This window comes from Mytilus californianus, unplaced genomic scaffold (genome assembly GCF_021869535.1).
Source record: "Mytilus californianus isolate M0D057914Y unplaced genomic scaffold, xbMytCali1.0.p SCAF_12, whole genome shotgun sequence".
NCBI classification, from domain to species: Eukaryota; Metazoa; Mollusca; class Bivalvia; order Mytilida; family Mytilidae; genus Mytilus; species Mytilus californianus.
The window spans coordinates 19,883,782-19,908,370 of record NW_026262604.1 but is presented as its reverse complement, the minus strand read 5'-3'; the positions used below and the strand labels follow the sequence as shown (position 1 = coordinate 19,908,370).

Here is a 24,589-nt window from a genome sequence, read left to right as displayed (position 1 = left end):
CACTGATGCATGAGTTCAAATCCTGTTGATGGAAGAAACAACATTTTGCTGACAGAAATTTGGAGATTTAACATCATTGAGCTAAATTTGAGACGAATCATGTGTAATGTGCGATGTTAGCCTCAAAACCTTGTTATCCCAAGGACAAAGACAGACGTAAAGTTGTCACAAATTCAGATTGATATATGTAGATAAACAGATAGATATGTTTCATCTTTTATGGTTATCATGGTTTGTTTCTAAAAATATCATATTAACAGCCGTCTTCATTTGGTGTTATATGTTATCAAGGACAAGTGCATCTTTTTTTGATAAAATATGTTATCAACGACAAGTGCATCTTTTTATCAACCTTTGATAAAGTGTGTGTCAAAATCCACACAAAAGTTGCATACTTGTAGTTGATCGTTTCATAACAAAAAACAAACAATTTATTTTTTTATTGAAATTGCATAATTGCAAATTGATTTTAGATAAATTATCTTGACCTAACTTGAAGTTAAATTCTTCAAATGTCATTATGATATGTTATTTGAAGTATACAAACAGTATTTAATATAAGTTATAAAGAAAGAAAATTCTCAATAAATCATGATCTTTGAGCAGCCTCGTTCAAAGATTTTGTAAATTGCAATCGGTTATACTTTGTTTTTTTTATGGCTGTGTTATCTAAGATTGTCATTACCTTTTTGCATGTTTATTAAATTTCAACCATTAATAGACATTTAATCTATGATAACAATGATCTTTCAGGTTAACTTAGAATGTGTATTTATACAAATAATATTAACTGGTCTAAAAGGTACGATAAAATACAGATTTAGCATTGCTTCAACTATTTATGTCCTGGGTTATCCCCGTCATATGTATAGCGTTTTGATGCGTTTGGTGCCATACAAAGACTGTTCTGTTCATCTGTTCGTCGATTCGGAAGTAAAAGCTTATAACATTTGTGTCAAAAGTTTATATACTTAAGTAACATCTTGTTAGAGTTTTAGAATCCTTACCGATTGCCTACTTTTAAGGAGTAATGTCTATCTGTGTGTTTGCGTGATTGATTGGTCTTGTAAGTGGTCTTACGTATACAATTCTTGCAAGACATTATGAAAATTGTATAACAACGGTGCATTTGAGCAATGTATATACTGAATTCGATTTTCAGTGCCGATCAACTATCTTTAGTGAAGTAAAGTCGCTTTTAAATATAATACGTATTGAAAGTAGCTTTGTCAGCACCTCCAAGCCTATATTTCTGCTAGGTTATTATGAAATTTGAATGAAAGATTTTTATTAAATCACAACTGACCAATTTTTTGATCAATAGAAAAGTCTCTTAGAAATGCAAGTTATATAAAATATTTAATACTCGAAATGACTAAAATCCATGCGGTGTACTTATCTATTACAGGACCAGGTAGGACAATCCAGATGGAATTACTGATTCATAAATATATAAAAATTAAGAAGATGTACTATTATTGCTTATAAAACAATTTTCCACCAGAGACCAAATAACATAAGAGTTAGCAACTATAGGTAAGACCTGTAATAGAAAACGTCGGAGTAAAAATTGGGAAAATTTTGAATGCCACTGGAAAAAGGTTATATTGGATAGGGAGAGAAATATGCCTTGCAACAGGCAACCTACACACACCACCCAAGGAGTCTCTTTTACTCTAATAACTAGAATCATCGGATTTAACGTCCCAATTCTGACCATACGTGGCAGTATACTTCTACATCCCGCACAACCTAAAGGACATTTCAGTTTGGCAAGGATTTTACTGCCGGTATATGTATGTTGCTGAGAAGGTTGTCGTCCGTTAATTTGTATAAACTTCTTGCCAGATACATACGCAGATACATTTAAGAAAAAATGTACATGGTTCGGTAAAACCAAAATCAACACAAATGCAACATGTGTTCTTTTAAACGTTTTTAAGCCAAAATGTTATCCTTAAAAAGAAAAAAAGAAAAAAGGAGCTCTTAGAAAAATTCAAAACGGAAAGTCCCTTATCAAATTGCAAAACCAAAATACCAAACTCATCAAACGAATGAAAAACAACTGACTTGGAAAAGGCATTCCTTATATAGAAAATGGTGGAATAAGCCATTAATAATGATAAGCCGAAACCATTCAACTGTATGACAGTCGCATAACATTCCATTAAAATAACAACAATGTGTGGACAAAACAAACAGACATAATTAATGTACATGTGATATGTAAAATTATCATAAATGGGGGGTACAGCAGTCCACATTGTGTTATAATCTCAATCACTATAAAGCAAACAAAAATGTCAACAAACAAAAAAAATAAAAAAAATAAAATTGCTTATACATTTAGACAAAGCACATAATCAAAAAGGAAAGACAAGAACATAAAAAAATGATGATACAATAACACAATAAGAATATAGACTAAATTTAAATTATTCCATTCCTTTTAGTCTTAAAGATATTATCTTCACTTATCCACTGCGTTAAGTACGGTACTGTTAAAAAAATATCGCTTGCTGTGAATTAAGATCAGATAAGTTTATGTTTAGATTATTCAGTAATTGGTATTTTCCTTTACACATTTACAACATACTGGACTATCTGAAAAACAACTGAACAGTGCCGAATTGACTGTAAGCGAATTGTATGAACAGTACTGAATTCCCCGTTGTGAATAAGTACCAAATTTACTGAAAGAATGGAAATGAAGAATTGATCATTTATTGTTCAGGTTTATTCATTTACAAATGGTATATTGAACCTTGTCAATGTAAAGACTTTATGATTACTGTAATACACTTTTCCATTGTTTCTTATAAAAGTATTAATCCTATGATAAGTCGGTGAAGTCATTATCACGGAAATAGGACGGTTTTCGGTTTCGAGATTACATAATTTTAGACACAGATATTCAGAGATAAACTTGATGAAATCACATGATTTCAAAATTCCAAGGTTGAATTTTAATAAAGATATATAAAAGCAAAATATAATATTGCTTTATTCTCATTGTAACCGATTTTTTTCGGAAAAGAACTGGAAAAACGCCCATGCAAAGTCGGGTTATCTAATGATTTTGAATAGAAAGCACTTTAATAAATTCTAACAAAAATGGTAAGTAAAATTTTGCTATCATCATAGCTTGTAAAATTATGATAATAAATTTTCTAACATTTCATTTTATGTCATACGTGTTTTACTTTGTTCAAGATGATCATAATTTATAATTTTCCTATCCACATTTTATTGGACAAACGAACAGAAATCATGTCTTTAATAATATTTCTTTTCTTGTTTACGTGATTGTCGGTGATGCTTTTTTATGTTCTATTTTCTTTGCTTTCTTTAATAGTAAAAGGCAATGCTAATGCAACTTCCCATATGCGGTTTCCTGTTGTCAATCTGGCAATTGAATTAAAGAATCAATTGCGAAGAAGTGCACAAAAAAAGTTTATATGTACTTCGAATGGTTTATTATAAAAAAAAAAAAGAAATATCATAATTTATACGAATTTTAGAAAAAATATTAGTAAACCGTCACATATTTCGAAAAGTAGTTGCCATCATCATTTTGGAATTTGACGTTGCTTTTTTTCAAATCAAATACTGAAATAGCTGCATTATTTACGTTTCAGATTTTGCCAAATGATTCACGAAAAATACCAGATTTATGGACGTATAAGAAACGAGTTGGTCCCTGTTCTCATATTGCTGTTGACAAACCCTCCCTTGAAATTTATTATCACTATTTAGTAAAAGAGGTTAAGGTCAACTCTATTGTAATAATTCACAATGTAGGCAGAATATCCAAATCTATAGCTTCTTCTGTGTTTGATCTTATACAGGAAGATGAAATAGAGATCAAAACCGAACAACCTTATCTAAGTCGTATTGAGTCTGAATATTTGGACTTTAAATCGGGTGTTTATTTGATAGAAAGACGTGGATATCCAATCACTACGAATGAAAAAGAAAAAGTTATTGAAAGAACAACACCACGGCTTATAGATACGGGTGTTACATTTTCTAGCAGCAACTCCGAATGGTTTGTTTTATGGACACTTACAGGGCTTGATGAATGTGCACGGATGTGCTCATGCGTCTCCTCTGAAATCTCTAACCTACACGTTGTAGCAGGGTGATAAATATAGAATAATGGCATTATTTTATTTTGATACTGACTTAACTTATAAGAATATCAAGCCAGCTCGCAAGGGCAATATGATGTTCGAGCTGATGAAGTCATTAAAAAAAAATGTTATTATTCTTTTTATCGGGAATTTGCATTGTCGAACTGTGTGGTTTTTTTTGTTTTTTTTTTTTTTGTTTTTTTTTTTGTTTTTTTTTTTTGTTGTTTTTTTGTTGTTTTTTTTTTGTTGTTTTTTTTTGGGGGAGGGGGTATGAGGTAAAATGAACTAATAATCAAATCTTCACGCGAACAATCATTTGAATAGTTTTTCGGTTGTGTGAATGAAGTCGCTGGCATTTTTCATTGATAAATTTGACGCAAGTGGAATTGAGCACGTGCCATATCTGCACTGATACATGACGTCATTGCCTAATATCTTCAAGTCTCAAGTCCTGTCCATGATCTTAAAGTTATTTGGCTTTAAGATCAAAGGGAAAATGTACAAATTGCCGATAAAAGGTACCTAAACGATCTTTACACATTATATCCAATACGTTGTTACATACCACCCACAGAAATTCACTGATTGAAATCGATCAATTTTTAAAAACTTCATTTAAACTAAATTGTTTAATGCTTTGAAACTCTACAGATCTAATAATTTGGAAGATCCTTATCCATGTTAACAAGCCACTTATAACTTTTTCATTTCTTTTCAGGCTAACGTATCATAATCACGTACAATGTGTTATGCATCATTTATTAACTCAAATTAAATAAAACGAGCTGAGTCGGCATACGTGAACTTGTATCAGAATTTGATTGATTTTGCATTCAAAATCAAAATAAAACATGAATTTGGTTTGTTTTATAGGGTTATTATGTCAACTCAGTTTTCACAGATTTTACTTAATTTTTTTTAGCACGAAATAGCTATAGGTGAACAGATGTGTTGATATTCATTTGCATAAGGTCGATTTCTATCCGACGCTGCTCGAATGTATTTGTTAAATCAGTATCATTGCTAATAATGTTCAACTCATGATAATGAAACACCGTGCATTTCAAATATAAGAAAAAAATTGTTTTTTTGTTTTTGGCACAACTTGAACATCCCATTTGACGGTGTTGTTAAATCAATATAATTCTTTTAATTAAAAGCACAATCAAACATAACGAAGAACAAAATGAAATAAAAGATGGACAGATAGAGTGAGTTGATAGACAAATAATAAATATTTATCCGAAATTGTCATAATAATTTAGCTGTCATGCGTGTCTGTTTTGCTAACAAAGGTTGACAGTGTGGTTTTGTTAACTTTTGTTTATTTGTCCATTTATCTTTTGTGTGATGCTGGTTGCTTTGTTTGATTTCAATTTTCCAACTTCAACCCTTGTCTCTCCTAACCGTTTGAAAGTTTATAATTTAATTTGTTTTATTTGATACACTGAATTAAACTTGATTTATTATATAACATTTTACTTTCTGGTATTTTTTAATAATAAAACAAATACCATCACGAGAAACATTTTTAAATAATACTTCGAATTCATCAAATGATATTCGATGCCTTGGTGGTCGAGTGGTCTGAGTTATTCATTTACTGTATGCTGTAATGTCAAAAGTGAGTTTGTGAATTGTAACCCCGCGTAGCGACTTTCTTTGAAAGTGTACACAACATTTTTTTAAGCATTTCGAATAGACAGAAAAAAAATAGTACTGTCATTCCTTATAACTTAATTCTAAATTCCATTTTTAAGGAGTAAATTTAGAAAAATAAACGTTGGTTACGTCACGGTCAAATGATAAAATTATAAATATGAACTGATAGACAAAACATGTTCAGCCAATATGAAGACGTGTTACACCCAAAATTATTGGGTTATTATGAGTACTCCTGGATCAGTAATATTTTGTCCTCTAATTCAGTAATTGTCGTCGTTTGCTGTCTGTTATATTTACTTTTCGTTTATTGATTTGTGACAAATCAGGCAATTGAATTTTTGTTTAAATTGTTCGGCATTTTGTCAATCATGAAATTGTATAGCTGATTATACAGTATGGACTTTATCCACTATTTTAAAGGTCGGACGTTGCTTAAAAATAACGACAACACGTTCTAAATTTTATAAAACGCATTTCTGTGTTTACTTCTTCGAGAAAGCTCAAAGCCAAACACAATCTGCAGGCATGTTTTTATTATTCAAACTCAAAATTAATTTTTAAATTTTGATATTTACTGTTACATATGCACGCTGAAACTTTCAATACTACAGACATTCGGTAAAAATGCACCAATTATATCTGTTTGTCTTCTAGGATAACAATCCAATTTGCTAGCTGGAGTTTTGTTAAGAAGCTTTCTCTAATAGTAAGGAAATCTTCCATTTAAGCAATAAGCTATGTGGATATTTGTGCTACATCGTTCACCTCCATATATACGTGACTGTCTATGGAATCTGTGGTGAAGTATATATGACTGTCAATCATTGCTGTGGGAGTTTCGTAATCAGGTCTGTTAAAAAAAAATGAAACTATCATTTGTCATCTAATGCGTTTATTAGAATTAACAACACACAAATCGAGTACAAAATTCGATAAAAATGATTACCATGTGTTTTTCACAACATGGACTTACACTGTAACGACAGTTATATCAAACTTGTAACATTTTACTATGCATTATTGTTAAGGGGCAGGCCTTAGACCGCCTCGGGTTTTGGGATTCTCTTGATGCTTTGAAGACCCATTGGTGGCCTTTGATTGCTCTTTTGTCGGGTTGTTTTCTCTTTGACCCATTCCTCGTTACAATTCTTAATTCTACAACAATGGACAAATGGCAAAGCTGTTGATTGCAATCACTTAATAGTTGGAACCGTCGTTTTGGATTAAATGGATGTATCGTTGATTTTTGTGTTCGCTAGTATATTTTTGAAACACAACATTGAGTACACTGTCAATGTATTTTCAAAGTCAAAGTTTTTTAAGCCTCGAAATTTTAGATGGTATATCAGTACACAGTGCATTGCTTCATAATTAAAGTTACTAATTAATTAAAGCTTGGTCTAAGATCGTCTCTTGACATTTTATCTCATGTAGATCTGTGTTTGTGTCCTAGCCTATATGTATTTAATTTGAAAACAAAAAATCTTGTCGGTATTGTCTGGTATAGACATTTATATTAAACAAGTTTTGAAGGATATATCAGGGTGTAAATACAAGAGACAAATTTCTACATATGCTCTCGATGTTCTTCCGATATATGCTAAAAATAATTCAATATCACTGCAACTTTAAGACAAAACGTTAAACTTGAGAATAAGCAACTACTGAAATTAATGTGATCTAGTGGTTTGTGAATTGTAACTTACCGTTTTATTTTGCGTCTAAAATACACAATTAATATAAAACAAATAATAATAAATACAGCTACTACACTACTCAAAACAATAACTAAAATAGTAACGGCACCATCTGAACTTTTAACCTGGCTACCTGCAAGTAGAAAAAAATAAATCTTCGTTTTTATTGATTTTTTACAGGGAGGAAAGATAGTCTTGTGTTTTTTTTTTTTTGGTTTTTTTTTATTTTAGGTCATTTATATCTTTTGGAGTTTAGTATGACGTTCATTTTCACTGAACTAGTAGACTTTTTTATTTAGGGGCCAGCTGAGTGCCACCTCCGGGTGCGGGATTTTCTCGCTGCATTGAAGACCCATTGGTGGCCTTCGGCTGATATCTACTCTTTGGTCGAGTTGTTGTCCCCGTTTCGATTCTCAGTTTTATCTCAGTTAATGTATTAAGTTTGAAAACATGACACGTTAACAAAATGATTAAAAGACATATAATGTTTCCACCCTTCCCTTATAAGGATATACCGACGCTCCGTTCTACTTTCTGTTTCATAAAACGTTCGGGATACTCTGGTTTTGCCATAATGATACTCCCCTCAAAAAATTTGAATGCAAGAATTTCATTCGTTGGTGTTATAACAGAGACGGAAATAAGAACTGAGCGTTGCCAAATTTGTGTAAGCGAAGCGAAAAACAGGATTCTTTTTTTCAATCGGATTGGGTATAAAAATAGTTCACTGTATAAAGGCAAATCATAGAAAAGCATCAGTGACATTTAAACTCATAGATCGAAAATAAACTGACAACGTCATGACTAAAAAAGAAAAATACAAACAGACAAATAATAGTACAATAGATACAACATAGAAAACTTAAGACAAAGCAACACGACCCTACCAAAATCTGGGGGTGATATCAGGTGCTGCGGAAGGGTCAGTAGATCCTGCTCCACATGTAGCACCCGTCCTGTTGCTCATGTTATTACAAACCCGGTAAATAGTCTTATTCGGTAGGCCACATTCGTGAAAAGGGAACGGGATTAAAGTTTCGACATAGGAACATATCCGACATCATCTGTGAAACAGATATTCCATAACGGTCAACAAACTCGTGATGGCGTCCGTAAAATTTACGAAGGGATGATTTCGACATCACCATTTGGAACTCTTGGTTGAATAGCTTCCTTGTGAGCAGCAACCCTCTATCAAGAAAATCATGATAGGAAATACAAGCCCGGGAATATCGTATCAATTTGGAGATATATACTCCGTATGCAGACGCTACTGGAATGTTGCTACATAGGAATAAAAAGTTCACATTTAGGAAGCTGAAATCATCTCTTTTGTTGTAAAGTTTTGTTTTCAATCGACCCTCATTGTCATTATCTAGATGTAAGCCAAGGTATGAGCAGAATTAACTGTATCTGTTGTATCCTTTATCTCTAGTTCGATGGGAAAGATGCGTTCAACATAGTCACCAAATTAGGTGAAAGAACATCATCTATATAGCGGAAAGTCAAGTTAAACGATGTTACTAACTTCTTTTATTTCTTCCTTAGAAGTAACTGTAACAAGTCAGCCTTATAAGAATAAAGGAACAAGTCGGCAAGAAGAGGGCACAATTGGTTTCCATGGGAATTCCGATAGTTTTTTTGAAAAACACGTCCTCCAAACGTAACAAATATGATGTCAATCAAGAAATCAAGCATCTTGATAATGTCAGTTTCAGAGAGTCTTTTGTTTGAATCAGTGTGATTTTTTACAACTTAGGATTTATACCTCTCTAGGTTGCATTTCTGTAAATATAGACAATACAATTTCCCACAGGAACTCCCTTTGCGGCTAACACTTTGACACTTTTACTATGAAGTTTCGTGAAAAATTATATCCTAGAATGGATATGCACTACTATTTTATTCAAAGGTCAAAACATAGGGCTGTGCGGCATATTTTCAACATTTATATGCCCCGAACTTGTTAGAGTTTAAACTTATACTAAAATCATGTACTACCCATACCTTTACTTGTTGCCTACTTCAGAATTCATTTTTCACCGCAATAGTATGTTTTTATTTTGGTAACAGTCCCAAGCTATGTCTCTATGAGATGACACTTAGAAATCATATCTGGGAACCAGTTTGTCAACAAATCAAATTATCCATGAATATGATATATCTCCCCAAAAGAGGTGTGGTTTGAAAAACAGTATTTACAAAGTGCAACCTCTAAAACAAGATACTAGTATCTACGTTGACCATTCTTTTTATGAAACAAAGCAATACCGACTCTTTTAATTCGTCGTTCAGTCTGGAATGGGAAAAACTTTTATCGATGCCACTGCTGGTGGACGTTTCGTCCCCGAGGGTATCACCAGCCCAGTAGTCAGCACTTCGGTGTTGACATGAATATCAATTATATGGACATTTTAGTAAATTTCCTGTTGACAAAACTTTAAATTTTTCGTAAAACTAAGGATTTTCTTATCCCAGGAATAGATTACCTTAGCCGTATTAGGCACAACTTTTTGGAATTTTGGGTCCCCAATGCTCTTCAACTCTGTACTTGTTTGGCTTTATAACTATTTAGATCTGAGCGTCACTGATGAGTCTTATGAAGACGAAACGCGCGTCTGGCGTATTAAATTATAATCCTGGTACCTTTGATAACTATTTACACCACTGGGTCGATGCCACTGCTGGTGGACGTTTCGTCCACGAGGGTATCACCAGCCCAGTAGTCAACACTTCGGTGTTAACATGAATATCAATTATATGGTCATTTTAGTAAATTTTATGTTGACAAAACTTTAAATTTTTCGTAAAACTAAGGATTTTCTTATCCCAGGAATAGATTACCTTAGCCGTATTTGGCACAACTTTTTGGAATTTTGGGTCCTCAATGCTCTTCAACTTTTTATTTGCTTGGCTTTATAACTATTTAGATCTGAGCGTCACTGATGAGTCTTATGAAGGCGAAACGCGCGTCTGGCGTATTAAATTATAATCCTGGTACCTTTGATAACTATTGTAAAGTATAGAAAAGTCAAATGTTTTAATACTAATGCAAGATGAAAGAGTCTTAGTTTGATCTTTGGAATTTTTTAGTATCCACATCAGCTGCATGCCACCTCTAAAATAGGCAGTTCCACAATAACTTTGAAGCCCGGCTGTGATTGCTGATAAAATGGATGTTAATGATTTAGAAAGAGGTTTCGTGGAGCACGTAGAAGACCCAGCAATATACCGTTTTTTGCAAGGTAGTTTAGGTACATGTATTCAATACAGTGATGGAACATCCAGATCTTCATCTTTGGTTGAAATTCCAAAGGAATATAGAACAGACCTATGATTATCAAGGATTTCCTCTTTGGTAAGTGTCGTGGGGATATATGTTGAGTTTCCAAGTGAATTGTCAATCCCTAATTCATGTATGAAGCAGTTCATGTAATGAGAAAACCCCACAAAACGATGTTTTGTGGGGTTTTCTTTGCCGAGACAACAACATATTTGTCATGGAGTTAGGACAACTGTTAAAACAGATAGCTACATGAAAAGCAGTTTTTTGCGGGAATTTTTTGTTTGTGTATAAATTAAAAAAGAAATAAAATTGCAACAGTTCCCGTCATTTCATCAAAGATCATATACTCTAATTCTTTTTTTTTTATTATCAAAAACGTTGTTAATCAAAATGTGGTGGTGCTAAAATATGTCGAAGTGTATATAGTGTTGCAGCAAACCATGATCTTCATACTTAAGACTTGGTATCATAGAATTTGTGTTTCTTTTGTATTCCCCTAGTTCATGAATAAAAATAAATAAATTACTGCAAGTGTTGGAACAAGTATCCCCATAATTACCCTCTTGAAAAATTAACGCTGCATTTACCAACAAATTTTTTGCAAGAACTATTTAAGCAACCCGTGCTACAAGTTTTATTACACATATTTCCTTCAATACACTTACCTATACAAACAGAAGTCGTTTGATCGCATCCTAAAGTATCACATCCGGTACAAATATTCTCACAAGAATCACCATGGTATCCAGCTTGGCATCCACCCACACACCTACGGGATGATCTATCACATGTTGAGTTATTACAGTTAATACTGCATGATAGCTCACATCTGGTACCGAATTTCATGTTTGAACAATTTCCACTGCACGTGCCGTCATCTTTATTACATAGAATTGTTGAACATGCGGACGGACATAACCTACTGCAATGGCTACCATGATATCCAGCAACACATTCTGACGTGCATGCCCCGCCAACTTTTAGGCATGTTCTGGGTGAACAGTTTGCTGAACAATCTAAATCACAGTAATCGCCATATTTCCCAGGAAGGCAATTTCCCGAGCATGCGCCAGTTGTTGGGTTACAACTATTACTGTCACAATTTGAACCACAAGGAAGTTGACAAAATTCCCCATAGAACCCCTGTTTGCACCCGGAGGAACATTTGATATCTACTTGACTACATTTATTATTAAAGCAATTGGAGTTGCAGGATTGTAAGCAATCGTTACCATGGTATCCGTCTACACAACCGGCGTCACACAAGCCAGTATTACGATTACATGTAGTTAAGCAATTAAGACATTGCAAGTCACATTTCTGACCGTAATGTTTGCCATTACAGCTTACAGTACATATCCCATTTGTATCACACTTACCTTGGAAACAGTTTGTGGTACAATTATCTTTACATTTGTTACCATACCAACCCGTTTTACATCCACCCGTGCATGTTCCTGAGGTTTTATCGCAAGAATTTACAGTGGCACAATTATCGCTACATCTAATACATTGACCGGAATCCAGATACCAACCAGTTTGACAGCGCTCACAAACGGTCGGTTGATTCGCAACACAAGATTCGCAGTTTGACAATGAACAGGTAAACGTATCGCAGCGCAGTCCATACCATCCAGCTGTACAGCCAAACCGACAGTTTCCAGTGTCAGGAAAGCACTTCGCTACAATAATGTTAGTTGCCTGACAACCTGTACTACAGGTTTTGCATTCACCACTTACTCCATCATTATAATATTCCAGTTGACATTCGGTACAGACTGTAATACCAACAGATATCAATGCTTGACATTTCGTACATAAAGAATTATTTGTCACTTCCGAACAAGTTTTGTCACAATTGGGACCATAAAATCCATCTATACACCCATTTAAACATTTCCGATTGCTTTGATCGCATTTTCGTAGTCCATCATTACAGTTCACACAATAAGATGGGAAACACACAGCTGTCTGCTGATCACATCCATATTGGCAAGAAATTGGACATGTTGAACTACAATCACTTCCGTAATAACCCTTTTTACAACCAGTTGTGCATTGACCAGAAGTTCTGTCACATTCCAAGTTAATGCATCTTATCGAACAGGACCTGTCACAATACTGGCCCCATAGCGTTTTAGGGCAACTATTACAATAGCCTAGCTGTCTCTCACATCCACATGATAATCCAGACCGAATACATTGGTCACTGAGTGAACAGTTCTGGTTACATGCCTTATTACAGACGTCACCAAAATAATTCTTTGCGCATCCGTAACAGTTTCCATGTAATTGTTCACATCCACATTTGCCGCCATTACTGGAGCATTCAGTTCCATAATAACATGTGGTAGAACAGTTGTACTGACAACTTCCACCCCATTCACCAAAATCACAGGTAGCTACAAATACACAGAAATGAGTTGAGTAGCTAATATACCTTCAGACCTTACAAAAAGTTATAAAGAACATAGGAAAAGCTTTTCATGGGTAAAAGATGAATTACCATAATGTCACATAGAAGACAATTGTATAAACAGCTTACTCCCCATTACCAAGATCACAAGTTGCTAAAATAAAAACAATGATAATCTTTAATTATCTCTTAATTTTGTAGACGTATTCATAACACTTCTAAAAGCCATTTATTTCTTGACATGTGTCGGATACTTGCTTAATGTAAATGAATTCGTATTAACCTCTAGATGTTTTCATTATTTTATGTCGTCGGGTTGAAAGCAATCATAATTTAGCAATACAATATTTTGGAGTAGACATTTGAATAGTGCTTTTGTAACAGCCACTATGTTCCGTCAATTACTTTGTTCCGGCGGAACTTTTCAACTAGTTATTTCGTTCCGATGGAACTTTCCAACTAGTTGTTTTATTCCGAGTGCAGTCGAAAAGTTCCTGAAAAAAGTAGCTAGTTGAAAAGTCCCGGAACAATGTAGCTAGTTGAATAGTTCTGGCGGAACAGAACAACTAGTTACATAGTTCCGAATACACCATATTTCGTCCTTTTTGTAGAAAGAGGGGGAAGAATGAGTATCAGTATATATAAGAGCAAATCATTAATTTACAAGAATATCCAACGCACTGAAAGGGGTTTCTTTGGGGACAAATATGCAAAATTTAAGTTGTATTTCATAGCTCACATAAAACGGAATAAGTTGCATTATTATGCAAATTTAATATTCATAGTACCCTCGAGAGAGGGAAGAATACCCCCCTCCTCATGTGGTTCTTTGCATCAATTCTCCAAATAGAACTTTGTGACTGGTTGATAAGTTCCGTTGGAACTTTTGGGCTAGTTTGTTAGTTCCGGTTTTGACTTATTTGCCAAAGAGGAACTTTGTGGCTAGTTGATAAGTTCCTTTTGACTTTTATAATCAGTATCTTGGTTTCCCTTTAAAAGGTTCAAATATAATATGTTGCGCTTTATCTTTGCATCAATTCTCCAAATGGAACTTTCTGCCTGGTTGATAAGTTCCGTTGGAACTTTTGGGCTAGTTTGTTAGTTCCGGTTTTGACTAATTCGGCAAAAAGGAACTTTCTAACTAGTTGATATGTTCCGTTGGAACTTTTCAACTAGTCACTTTGTTCCGGTGGAACTTTTAAACCAGAGAGAGAACAAAGTAACTAGTTAATAAGTTCCTCCGGAACTTTTCGGCTAGTTAGTTCTTTCCGCCCTGAACTTTCCAACGTCGGAACAAAAGAGCATTTACACTTTGACGTTGTGGCACAAGTAAACTTATAGACTCGTCATAGTAGTTAACTTGGCGATGTTGCCTTTTTAAAAAAGGAAGATAAATGTTTTCTGTTCTTTGGTCGGGTTGTTGTCTCTTTGACACACTCCCCATTTCCATTCTCAATTTTCGTAGTCCATCATTACAGTTCACACAATAAGATGGGAAACACACAGCTGTCTGCTGATCACATCCATATTGGCAAGAAATTGGACATGTTGAACTACAATCACTTCCGTAATAACCCTTTTTACAACCAGTTGTGCATTGACCAGAAGTTCTGCCACATTCCAAGTTAATGCATCTTATCGAACAGGACCTGTCACAATACTGGCCCCATAGCGTTTTAGGGCAACTATTACAATAGCCTAGCTGTCTCTCACATCCACATGATAATCCAGACCGATCGGGATTGTTTTTACATTAATCCGTCTCATTTTTATTCTTTATTGGATGATTTCATATTAGTAGGCTATGTTCATTCAGCTTCGATCCAGTAACTGTTTAGAATATATTTTTTTCCTTTAATCTTAGAATCTAGTTTACTTTGTAAACCAATTTACCAATATAAGGGGAAGAGGTTCAGATATTAGAAACTAGTTTAGAATGTTTAACCTCGCTAAATATTTATTACATGTTACAATGCCATCACAAGTTGGTTGACCGTTATGGAATATCCGTTCCACAGATGATAGCGGATATGTTTCTGATGTCGTAACTACAATCCCGTCCCCCCTTTTCCCGAATGCGATCTACCAAATTAGACTTATTAACCGGTGTGTACTAACATGAGCAACACGACGGGTGCCACATGTGGAGCAAGATCTGCATACCCTTCCGGAGCACCTGAGATCACCCCCAGTTTTGGTGGGGTTCGTGTTGCTCCGTCTTTAGTTTTCTATGTTGTGTTTTGTGTACCATTGTTTGTCTGTAGGTCTTTTCTTTTTTAGTTATGAGTTTGAGTGCCCTCTGGTATATTTCGCCTTTCTTTTACAAGCCAGGAACCCCGTCAGTTTTTATATGATTTCTTTGAGTTTTTTTATTTGGAGATACATGTATGGTGTTGATGACAGATCTTTGATATTTTTTTTTTTATTTTTTTTTTCAACTCGACACAAGATGAATTTTACATATTGTATAAACACCAGTATTGTCTATTGTTTACGACGGTATGTTAACCTGTAGATGTCGTTCGTTTGTAACTATCGTTGGATTGTTATCTCATTATCGTATTCCCCGCTTATTGTTTTATGAAGGTCTGGAGGAAGAGGTTAACATAATAGACAACAATGGTAAAAACGTGCAGAATAAAGGGCTAAAAAATACAGAACAGAGAAAAATAAGGAAAACAATGTAGAGAATAATTAGGTTCTAAATTACAAAGTATTCCCAATAATGGAAAAAAATAAGAAATGAAGAATAGAGAAAAATGGTCTAAATAATTAGAAAATAAAGAAATTAAAAACAACCCATCCAGATCCTCTTTTATTCATACTTATTGAAATAAATACTTTCACATACAGTATATAGTATTATATAGTAATACGAATGAAAGGGTGAATTGTTTGCTTTCATGTCTTATAGAAATCACAGCTGAGTAACACAAGATTTAATTTCTCTTTTATTTCAGAATTTTATAATACTCCGTTGGTAGAGTGGCTGGTGATAAATGTCATCAGATATCATATATATTATACATAACATCATCTTTGTATATTACCATCTTATATTAGTACCGTTGCGCAAATCTTAAACTTTTATAATTTTTTTGTATCTGCGCAATATCGTCTATCAGGTACATTGTGTACATATTAAATTTGCCTGTTGGTCCGTTTCATAGACTTCTTTGTATATATATATATATATATGTGTGTGTGCATGCATATGTTTCTGATGTCACAAACCAAATTCTAAATAGGTTCAATGAGGGAATAAATTATTAACACGCTAAAGTAAATAAGATTGCACATTTACGTATTAATACTACTTGGATTAACGAACTCTTTTTCAATTATACCCTTATCACTAATTAGGACCAACAGCCATCTTCTTTGATTGAATTGCCACTGGACGTTAAGCAACCAACAATCAATCAATCAATCTTTGATTGAACGCTTCATTTGACGCTTCCATCTCACTTAAAAAGGGATGATTGATAGATTGATTGTTGGTGTTTAATGCCACTTTTAACACACTTGGCTATATCATGACAGCAAGTATTTATTGGCAGACCAAGCCGGAGAGTTCCCCCACTATAAAAAGAAAAGTATACTTTGTACCTTTAAATAACATAATCATCTTATCAAAATGGTATATCACATCTAACCTATAACTTATAAAAAAAAAACATACCATTTGTCCCTATTTCAAACAGTGTAATGTTTAAAACGACGATTAAGATTCTTTTTATCAACGAACCATTCATTGTTTTGAGGAAGTACTATTTAAAGGGACGTAACTTCGTAAATTTAAGTGTAAAAATACATTTCAATGTTTGATGTTGTTATGTATGTGTCATGTAATGTTATGCAATAATTCGGTCCACATTTTGTTTGGTTTAATTTAATTTCTCGTGAAAGCTATACAGAAGGGGTTAATTGATGTGAAATCTTATTTTTTTTCTTGAATTTAAATTGTTTTTATATAGCATTGTCCATGTCGTCCTTGATTATGATTTTAGGATTTGTATAAAACTTTCCTTCTAAAACCGGAAATAAACAAGAGTTGTGTCTCTTCTATCAATGCACTTACACCCCAGTTCTATTGTTATACTTCATAGTTTCTATTTCTGAAACAAGTGTAAATTGAATAGATCTATTGTTACGAAAAACAAAGGATTTTGACCACAGGGTGTGACGAGCGGGGTTTCTGGAAACCCCTGCTTCTACATCCCGCAAACAAAGCCCATTGTTATTCGTAACAATAGAAATTGATTATTTTTCAAATAGCATGAACATAAGAAATTACTAATAGTGTTCACTACAAATTGTTTCAAGATATTAAAAAACACATTTCAGGAAATTCCAATAGCGAAAAAAAGAATTAAGCATCTATTTTGAATACAAAAATTATCCTTTAAATACTCCTTTGCTTGAAGTATTTTTTTTTTATCCCAGTCATATGTCTCTATTCTAAAGCATTGGTCTTTAAAAAAATGAGGATTCTAACTCCCGGGAATATACTCACTGGTCAAAGTTTGAACGAAGGTAACCAAAGAAAGGTTACTAGTGGGGTTTCATGTAATAAAAAAAAATTCATGTAAATCATGGTTTGGTATTGTCAATAAATAGGCTATCGTTTTTTTTTTATTCATTTAATAATCAATGTTAACAAATATAGGGTTTAGAATGGGGTTTAAGTTAGTTATACACCTCGGGATACGGTGTGTCTGGATAAGAAACCCCTCCGGCCTCCGGCCGACGGGGTTTCTTATCCAGACACACCTATCCCTCGGTGTATAACTATTACATGAACTAAGGCGATATGTTACATGTAGTATTGCCAATAAACACTATTAACCAAAGTCCAAATGACATGGATTGCAAGTATGAGGGTCTTGGTGGGTTTACAGAATTGGGAATAATGAGTAAAAAGGGCAGAATAAAGGGCAAACAAATAAAGTATAGAGAAAAATAGGCAAAAAAGTTAAGAAGAAAATAATTTGTTTGCTGAGATATAAGTAATGGAGAATAATGGACAAACAAGTAAAGAATGGGAAAAATGGCCTCAAATTAAAGAATATAGAAATGAAAGACCCAAATGCAGACCCCATATTATATAATTCATGTTGCTTATTTTGTCATTTCCACCTTTTGCAGTTTGCTCCAGCCAACTCATCTTTCATAAACCTTTGTGTACATTTGTCTTATTATCCTTTCCGATTGTCCAACTTTGTGTTTATTCTACCTCTTAATAAATTTTATCTTTAGTCATGAATATTTTCCAACAGCGAATGACCACAGAAACTTTACCAATTAATACACATTGAGGCTAATATTAACGGTTGCGTACAACAAAGAAAACAATGTCAATGACATGTTTAGTGAGTAGTCTTACTTTCAGTTGTCATAAACATGCATGAAATATTTGCCACTGGACGTTAAGCAACCAAAATTTAATCAATCAATTTTTCCTTCAGATAAGCATTTAATTTAGCTGTTTATATTTGAGAAAATTGTAATAAGTTAAATAGATCCACAAAGATTGTGCTTTTTTATTAGAGTGAAAACACGCAAACCATGGATCTTGTGTAGTTGTTCATACTTTAAGAAAAAATGTCATATTAACCAAAGTTAAGATAAAAAAATAATAATCCACAATGGTATACAAAAGGATAGGATACATAATGCATGAAATCGTTCTGAAGTATCAAAATTGCAAGTTTTTTTTTTTTGGAAATTGGCTCCTTATTATCCATCGACATTACCTCCGAAGATTCCACATGGGTATGTGACAAAGGTTTAAAAAGAATTTTATTTTTAGTTCTATATAAAAATAAGAAGATGCGATACGATTGCCAATGAGAAAACTCTCCAACAAAGATCAAATAAGATAGAAGTTTAAAACAACTACAGGTCACATTCATATTTTGACGTCGCTGATAACTTCTCCTCGTCTCAACGCCGTGATACCAGTTTTGCAGAGGTGCAGACACAGGGACGTACGATAAACAACTTTATTAGATTCAGGGATGGGGGGTTAAGAGCAAGATATGATACAAGGCAGATAAAAGAGCACGAAATTCGTTCGATTTTCGTGATACTTCTTTATAATGCGATATAAACAAATTTGCGAAAAATCGGATGATTTTAATAACATTGCAGCCTCAGTCAACGCGCAAATGAATATGCAAGTGAAACTGTTGTACAAAAAATAGGTTAACAGTTTTGGTATCGCTAGTACATGTTTATATTGATTTTCTTACTGTTGTAAGGACTTCGTCCTCTATAGTGTATATTGGAAAGACACATGTCTATTGTTGAAGACCTTAATTGACCTATATTTGACTAGTGTTGTGTTGTTTTGTTTTGTTGCAGTTGCATTGACATATAAAAACATCTCCTTTTATACATGTTTGTAAAGCCGAAAAATAGTTCTATTGCATTCTTTTTTTTTTACAAATGCTTAAGAATTTACCATAGTGTCTTGTAAGAGAGAACTTTTTATTTTCTTACTATAGATAATAAATAGAGTATTGGAATCAATCGTATACAAATGAATGGTGGCGCATACCGAGGATGAGGATGGGGATTTTCAATCCAGGCTCTCATACCGCACACAGCGAATTGGAAAAAGAAGATGAATACTTCTAAATACCTTACCATTTGCAAACAAATAAAAACAAAAATGTATAGATAGAAATTCAACTAAATCAAAGATGTGTAGCAGTAAAGAAACAAAGTTATAGAACATGAATGTATTTCATTTTTCAATTATGTTTCTCTTATTCTATCTGTTACCGGTAAAACACGAATTTATAGTAGTCAAAATATCAAAAGACTTATGATTAAGGTGGTGCATAACACTACATGGAGATAACTCTAAAAACAACATCTGAAAGTTTTAATCACTTTCTATTGTTAAGTAGAATTTAAGCTTCTCAATGATCAAAATTGGTGTTCATCAAACTGCTATATATCCAATGAAATTTTTCCGATAAAGTGTGTGGTTTTTTGAAATTTTTATATTTTTGTCAAAGGGTCAAAGTAAATATTTTATCAAAATTTTATGAGCATTAAACAAGCCAAATTAATTTTAGTCTGGTACCACCTTAAAATATCAATAAGAACAAATCAAAATAGCATATGTGTTCAAAGTTGGCTTGTTTCAGGTAGCTCTGAGTATCTTTTTGTTCCTGTGTCTTTTGAATTGTTACTGTTTTCTTCCGATCTGTTAAAAATAAAAACATTGTTGTATTAGCAAGAATAAATAAACTTAGCTACATATAAGTAAGTCGTTTCCTCTACCTGAAGAGCGTACTTATTTATCATCACATTGATGTCCTCCCTCCCCCACCCTGTTGACACTTCTGCTCATTATAAAACAATCGATAATTGATTTATACGTGTTAGACTTTAAAACCGTTTAGATTAGAGCTATATTAACAAAAAATCAAAATCAGTTCATATTTTTTTAAGGCGGATGCTTCCACACTAAATATAGTCTGTTATTCTTTCAATAACACCTCCCCCTAGGAGTCGGTTTCACAAAAAAAAACTACGACTAAGATTGATCGTAAGTATACTGAATTGTTCATGACCTACCATCAATTTTATTCGTATTTTTTTTTTGTGAAACCGACTCCGGTATGTCGTCCCTGAAAATGCATGAAATATTTGTCACTGAACGTTAAGGATTTATTCTTCTGACGTTTCAGTCTCGTTGAAATCTCGTGCTGGAATTATTTCCCAAACATGTGATACAAGTGGAAAATATTAATGAATTTAAAAAATATTATAATCAAACTTAACTCGTTGAAAAAATTGTGTATTAACAATAAGTAGTTTTTGAGTAATAAAAATTTGTATTACCAATCAAGTCAGTCCCATTAGACAAAATGTTGAGAAAATGGGTGAAGGGTACAAGAAATGATTTAACCAGAAACATGTGCATCCCATATTAATTTTTTCTTTTCAAATTTCTAATTTATGTATATTTTCAATCATTTATAACCATTTGATAACAAAGAAGTTGAAATAATATGCTTTTTGTTCTAAAAAAGGAAAAATCCCAAATTTACAAAATTGACAGCATGATAAATTTGACACAAAAAAGCAACAAAATGTTATAAAACTTTCTTATATTAACACCTACCTATAGTTTTTTAAGTTAAATTTATTCAGATTGGTCCACTTCATCTTTATTGAAAGTATGAAAAAAAGTTTTATGTGAATCTATATTTTTTTTTCATGATAATAGCCTAAAAATGAGTAAAAATTGATGAAAAATGGGAAAATCATCAGATTTGGGTACTTTCAAATGGCCGTAGCAAAAAAAGAAGTGCACCACCATATGATTTTTTCTTCACCAATTATTTTTTTACAGTCATATAAACCCAAAAATCAGGTTAAGAAAAAAAGTTTAATTCTAGAATTTTTTGGCTCCTCAGAAGTGTACATCCTTAAGCAAACAGTGTATCACTTAACTGTTGGTTTTGAGTATCTGACTTTATTGAGAAAAACGAACTTAATTATCAAATGAGATAAACTCGTGTATTCCAAAAAGGACATACAGTTGCAGCTTAACAAAAGACTTATTCGATAATATATCTTGAATAAAGACAACCGCGATGCTTCAAAGTTAACCACTATATTTGGAACTACGGGTTTGGTAAGTCTGCTAAGCGAAAAATAAAAGAAGGAAATGTTTGTAAATAAAAGATCTTGTCTATAAATGTACGTTACAATGTCAGTTTCCTCAAAAGTATATAAAATTCCACTTTAAGCGTTTTTAGATTTGCGAGCTTTCACTTTTTTCGAACCGATTTAAAGATTTAGAGATACATTGCATATTTGTTCACAAATAATGCTCTTTCTATATGACATCCTTACTTTTTCCTTCTTAAACACCAATATATTACTACAACAAGAAATATTATGACCATGATACACCCAGCGCTAATTCCGGCAATCAGGATGGTGTTGTTATCTTTGCTTTCATTTATAGATGTACCTGCAAATGTAATATATCATTTAATATAAAATCCATATACATTTTACAAGACGTTCTATATCATTCCCAACATCCATCAAAAGTTCCAAAACAGCTTCTGTCGTGTCCAGAGAACTTAAAATAGATACATGCATGTAAAGTGAGATTGTTACAAAGTGTAATAGTCTTTTTAGTCTCCAGGTATTGATGTTGGATAATTGTTTTCGGGTTCCAAAAAGCTTTCCTTAAAATTCTGCTACATTAGGTTTTATTGATTTACAACAAAAGTGCAGTTAAATCTGATATCAGTACAAAAAAGACTAAAATCAATAATCAGCGCAGAATAATTTTACCTATAGATGTTGACAATACGTTTTTCCGTATGTAGCTTAAAGTGTCAAAATTAACGAATAAAAATTATTATACAGAGGCAGTCAGATACTTCTGTGCTGTACAAAGTCGTGAAGTATAAGTGGGACTGGATGGCGGGTTCTTCATTTATGTATTCTTTTATTTTTTGTGGCCATAATTCTCTATTCTGTACACATCTTCAATTCTTGCTCATTATTCTGTATTCTTTATAGGTAAGCACAGATTTATTCTCTATTCTTAAATATTTGACCTAATTTTTCTCTATTATTTTTTTGTCCCATTTCTCTGTAGTATTGGACCATTATTCTCTATTCTGTAAACTCCATCAAGACTTTCATATTACTTACTTTCGCATTTCCCGGAATTCTGACTACATCCTAAACTACCACATCCGGTACACGTGTTCTGACAGGAATTGCCATAGTAACCAATTTTGCATCCATTGGCACAGGCTCCAGTGTTGTGATGGCATAATATGCTTTTACAGTTATTACTACAAGATTTATCACATCTTTCGCCGTATTTGCCTTCGAAACAATCAGCAGTGCAACCTCCGTTATCCATTCGGCACTGCTTATTTGGACATGAATCAGGACACGAAATATTACAATGACTTCCAAAAAATCCGTCTTCGCATACTGAAAAGCATGCGCCATTTTCTTTCACACATAGGGGCTCTAAACAATGAGACGGACAATCTAAATTGCAATGTTCGCCGTAATTTCCAGATGAACAGTTCCCTTTGCACGATCCTGTCTCTACATCACATTTATTTTCGCTGCAATTTGATCCACAGACAAGATGACAGAATTTCCCATGATACCCAAGTTCACATCCGGATAAACATTGTCCATCACTTTGATTGCACTGATTACCAAAGCAAGTAGCATTGCATACTTGCTGGCAATTGTCACCATGGTAGCTGTCTATGCAACCAGAATCACAAAAACCAGTCTTCTGGTCACATGATATCTTGCAATTGTTACATATTTTGTCACAATTATTTCCATGATGTTTTCCAACGCATCCTTCAGTACACGTGCCATTTACATCACACTTTCCATTCAAACAGTTGGAAGCACATGCACGCAAACATTTTAGACCATACCAACCGTTCTTGCATCCATTGGTACAAGTTCCGGAAGCTGTGTCACACTCATTTGCAACTGCGCAGTTTGTACTGCATTCGACGCATTGTCCAGATTCAACAAACCATCCATTTTGACAACGAGTACATACTTGTGATTGATCATAAACGCAAGTGTCACAATTCGCAACGCTACAGTCGCATTTCAATCCGATCCAATTTGATAAACATCCATACCGACACATTCCTGTTTTGGGAAAGCACGTGGATAATGACGTCACGTTTGCACTGCAACCTGTGCTGCAAACCTTACACTGACTGATGAACGTGTCGTAAAAATATCCTGACTGACATTCGTCACATACAGTAAGAGTTACAATAGGTGTACTGATATGTCTACAACTAGTACATTTTGACACGCCTGTTTCTTCTGCGCATGTCTTATCACACGTTTCTCCATTAAACCCCGTAATACATCCGGATTTACATTTCTGTGTGGCGTTATCACATCCTGACATTCCGCTAATGCAATTGACACAATATGGGGGGAAACATTCTGCCGTCTGCTGATCGCATCCACTTTGACAAGACAAAGAACATAGCGAAGAACAGTCACTTCCGTAAAATCCTTTTATGCAACCAAAAGTACAAATCCCATCAATCCCGCTACACTCGGAATTGATGCATTTATTGGAACACTTATTTTCACAGTAATTACCCCATATTGATTTTGGACATCTGTTGCAGTGACCTTGTATTCTGTCACATCCGCAAGCAAATTCAAAGCCCTCCTGTACACATTGTTCATTTAGGGCACAAATATCATCGCATTTTATATCACATGAATCACCATAAAAGTTTGCAGAGCATTCATAGCAAGTGCCATTAGTTTGCATGCATCCACATTGACCACCATTTTCAATGCAACTGTTTCCATGGTAACAAGAGGAAGA

At 33.7% G+C, this 24,589-nt stretch overlaps 2 protein-coding genes across 3 annotated transcripts; both read right to left on the bottom strand.

Moving 5' to 3' along the window:
• Positions 1-6,316: 6,316 nt before the first annotated feature.
• LOC127721488 (scavenger receptor class F member 1-like) lies at positions 6,317-16,959 on the bottom strand. 2 transcript variants are annotated; one of them, XM_052228245.1, is made up of 4 exons: positions 16,880-16,959; positions 11,447-13,183; positions 7,505-7,628; positions 6,317-6,648 (listed from the first exon to the last, which is right to left on the bottom strand). In XM_052228245.1, exons 1-4 carry the CDS (start codon positions 16,950-16,952, stop codon positions 6,534-6,536), a joined length of 2,049 nt encoding a protein of 682 aa, XP_052084205.1. In that variant the 5' UTR covers positions 16,953-16,959; the 3' UTR covers positions 6,317-6,533. The 2 variants fall into 2 exon arrangements, with proteins under 2 accessions (XP_052084205.1, XP_052084204.1); XM_052228244.1 differs by lacking the exon at positions 6,317-6,648 and adding an exon at positions 6,686-6,953.
• Positions 16,960-19,813: 2,854 nt separating this feature from the next.
• On the bottom strand, positions 19,814-24,197 carry LOC127721499 (multiple epidermal growth factor-like domains protein 10). Its single transcript, XM_052228261.1, has 3 exons — positions 22,897-24,197; positions 22,078-22,198; positions 19,814-20,416 (listed from the first exon to the last, which is right to left on the bottom strand). The coding sequence occupies exons 1-3, from the start codon at positions 24,152-24,154 to the stop codon at positions 20,338-20,340; spliced, it is 1,458 nt and encodes a 485-aa protein (XP_052084221.1). The 5' UTR covers positions 24,155-24,197; the 3' UTR covers positions 19,814-20,337.
• Positions 24,198-24,589: the final 392 nt, after the last annotated feature.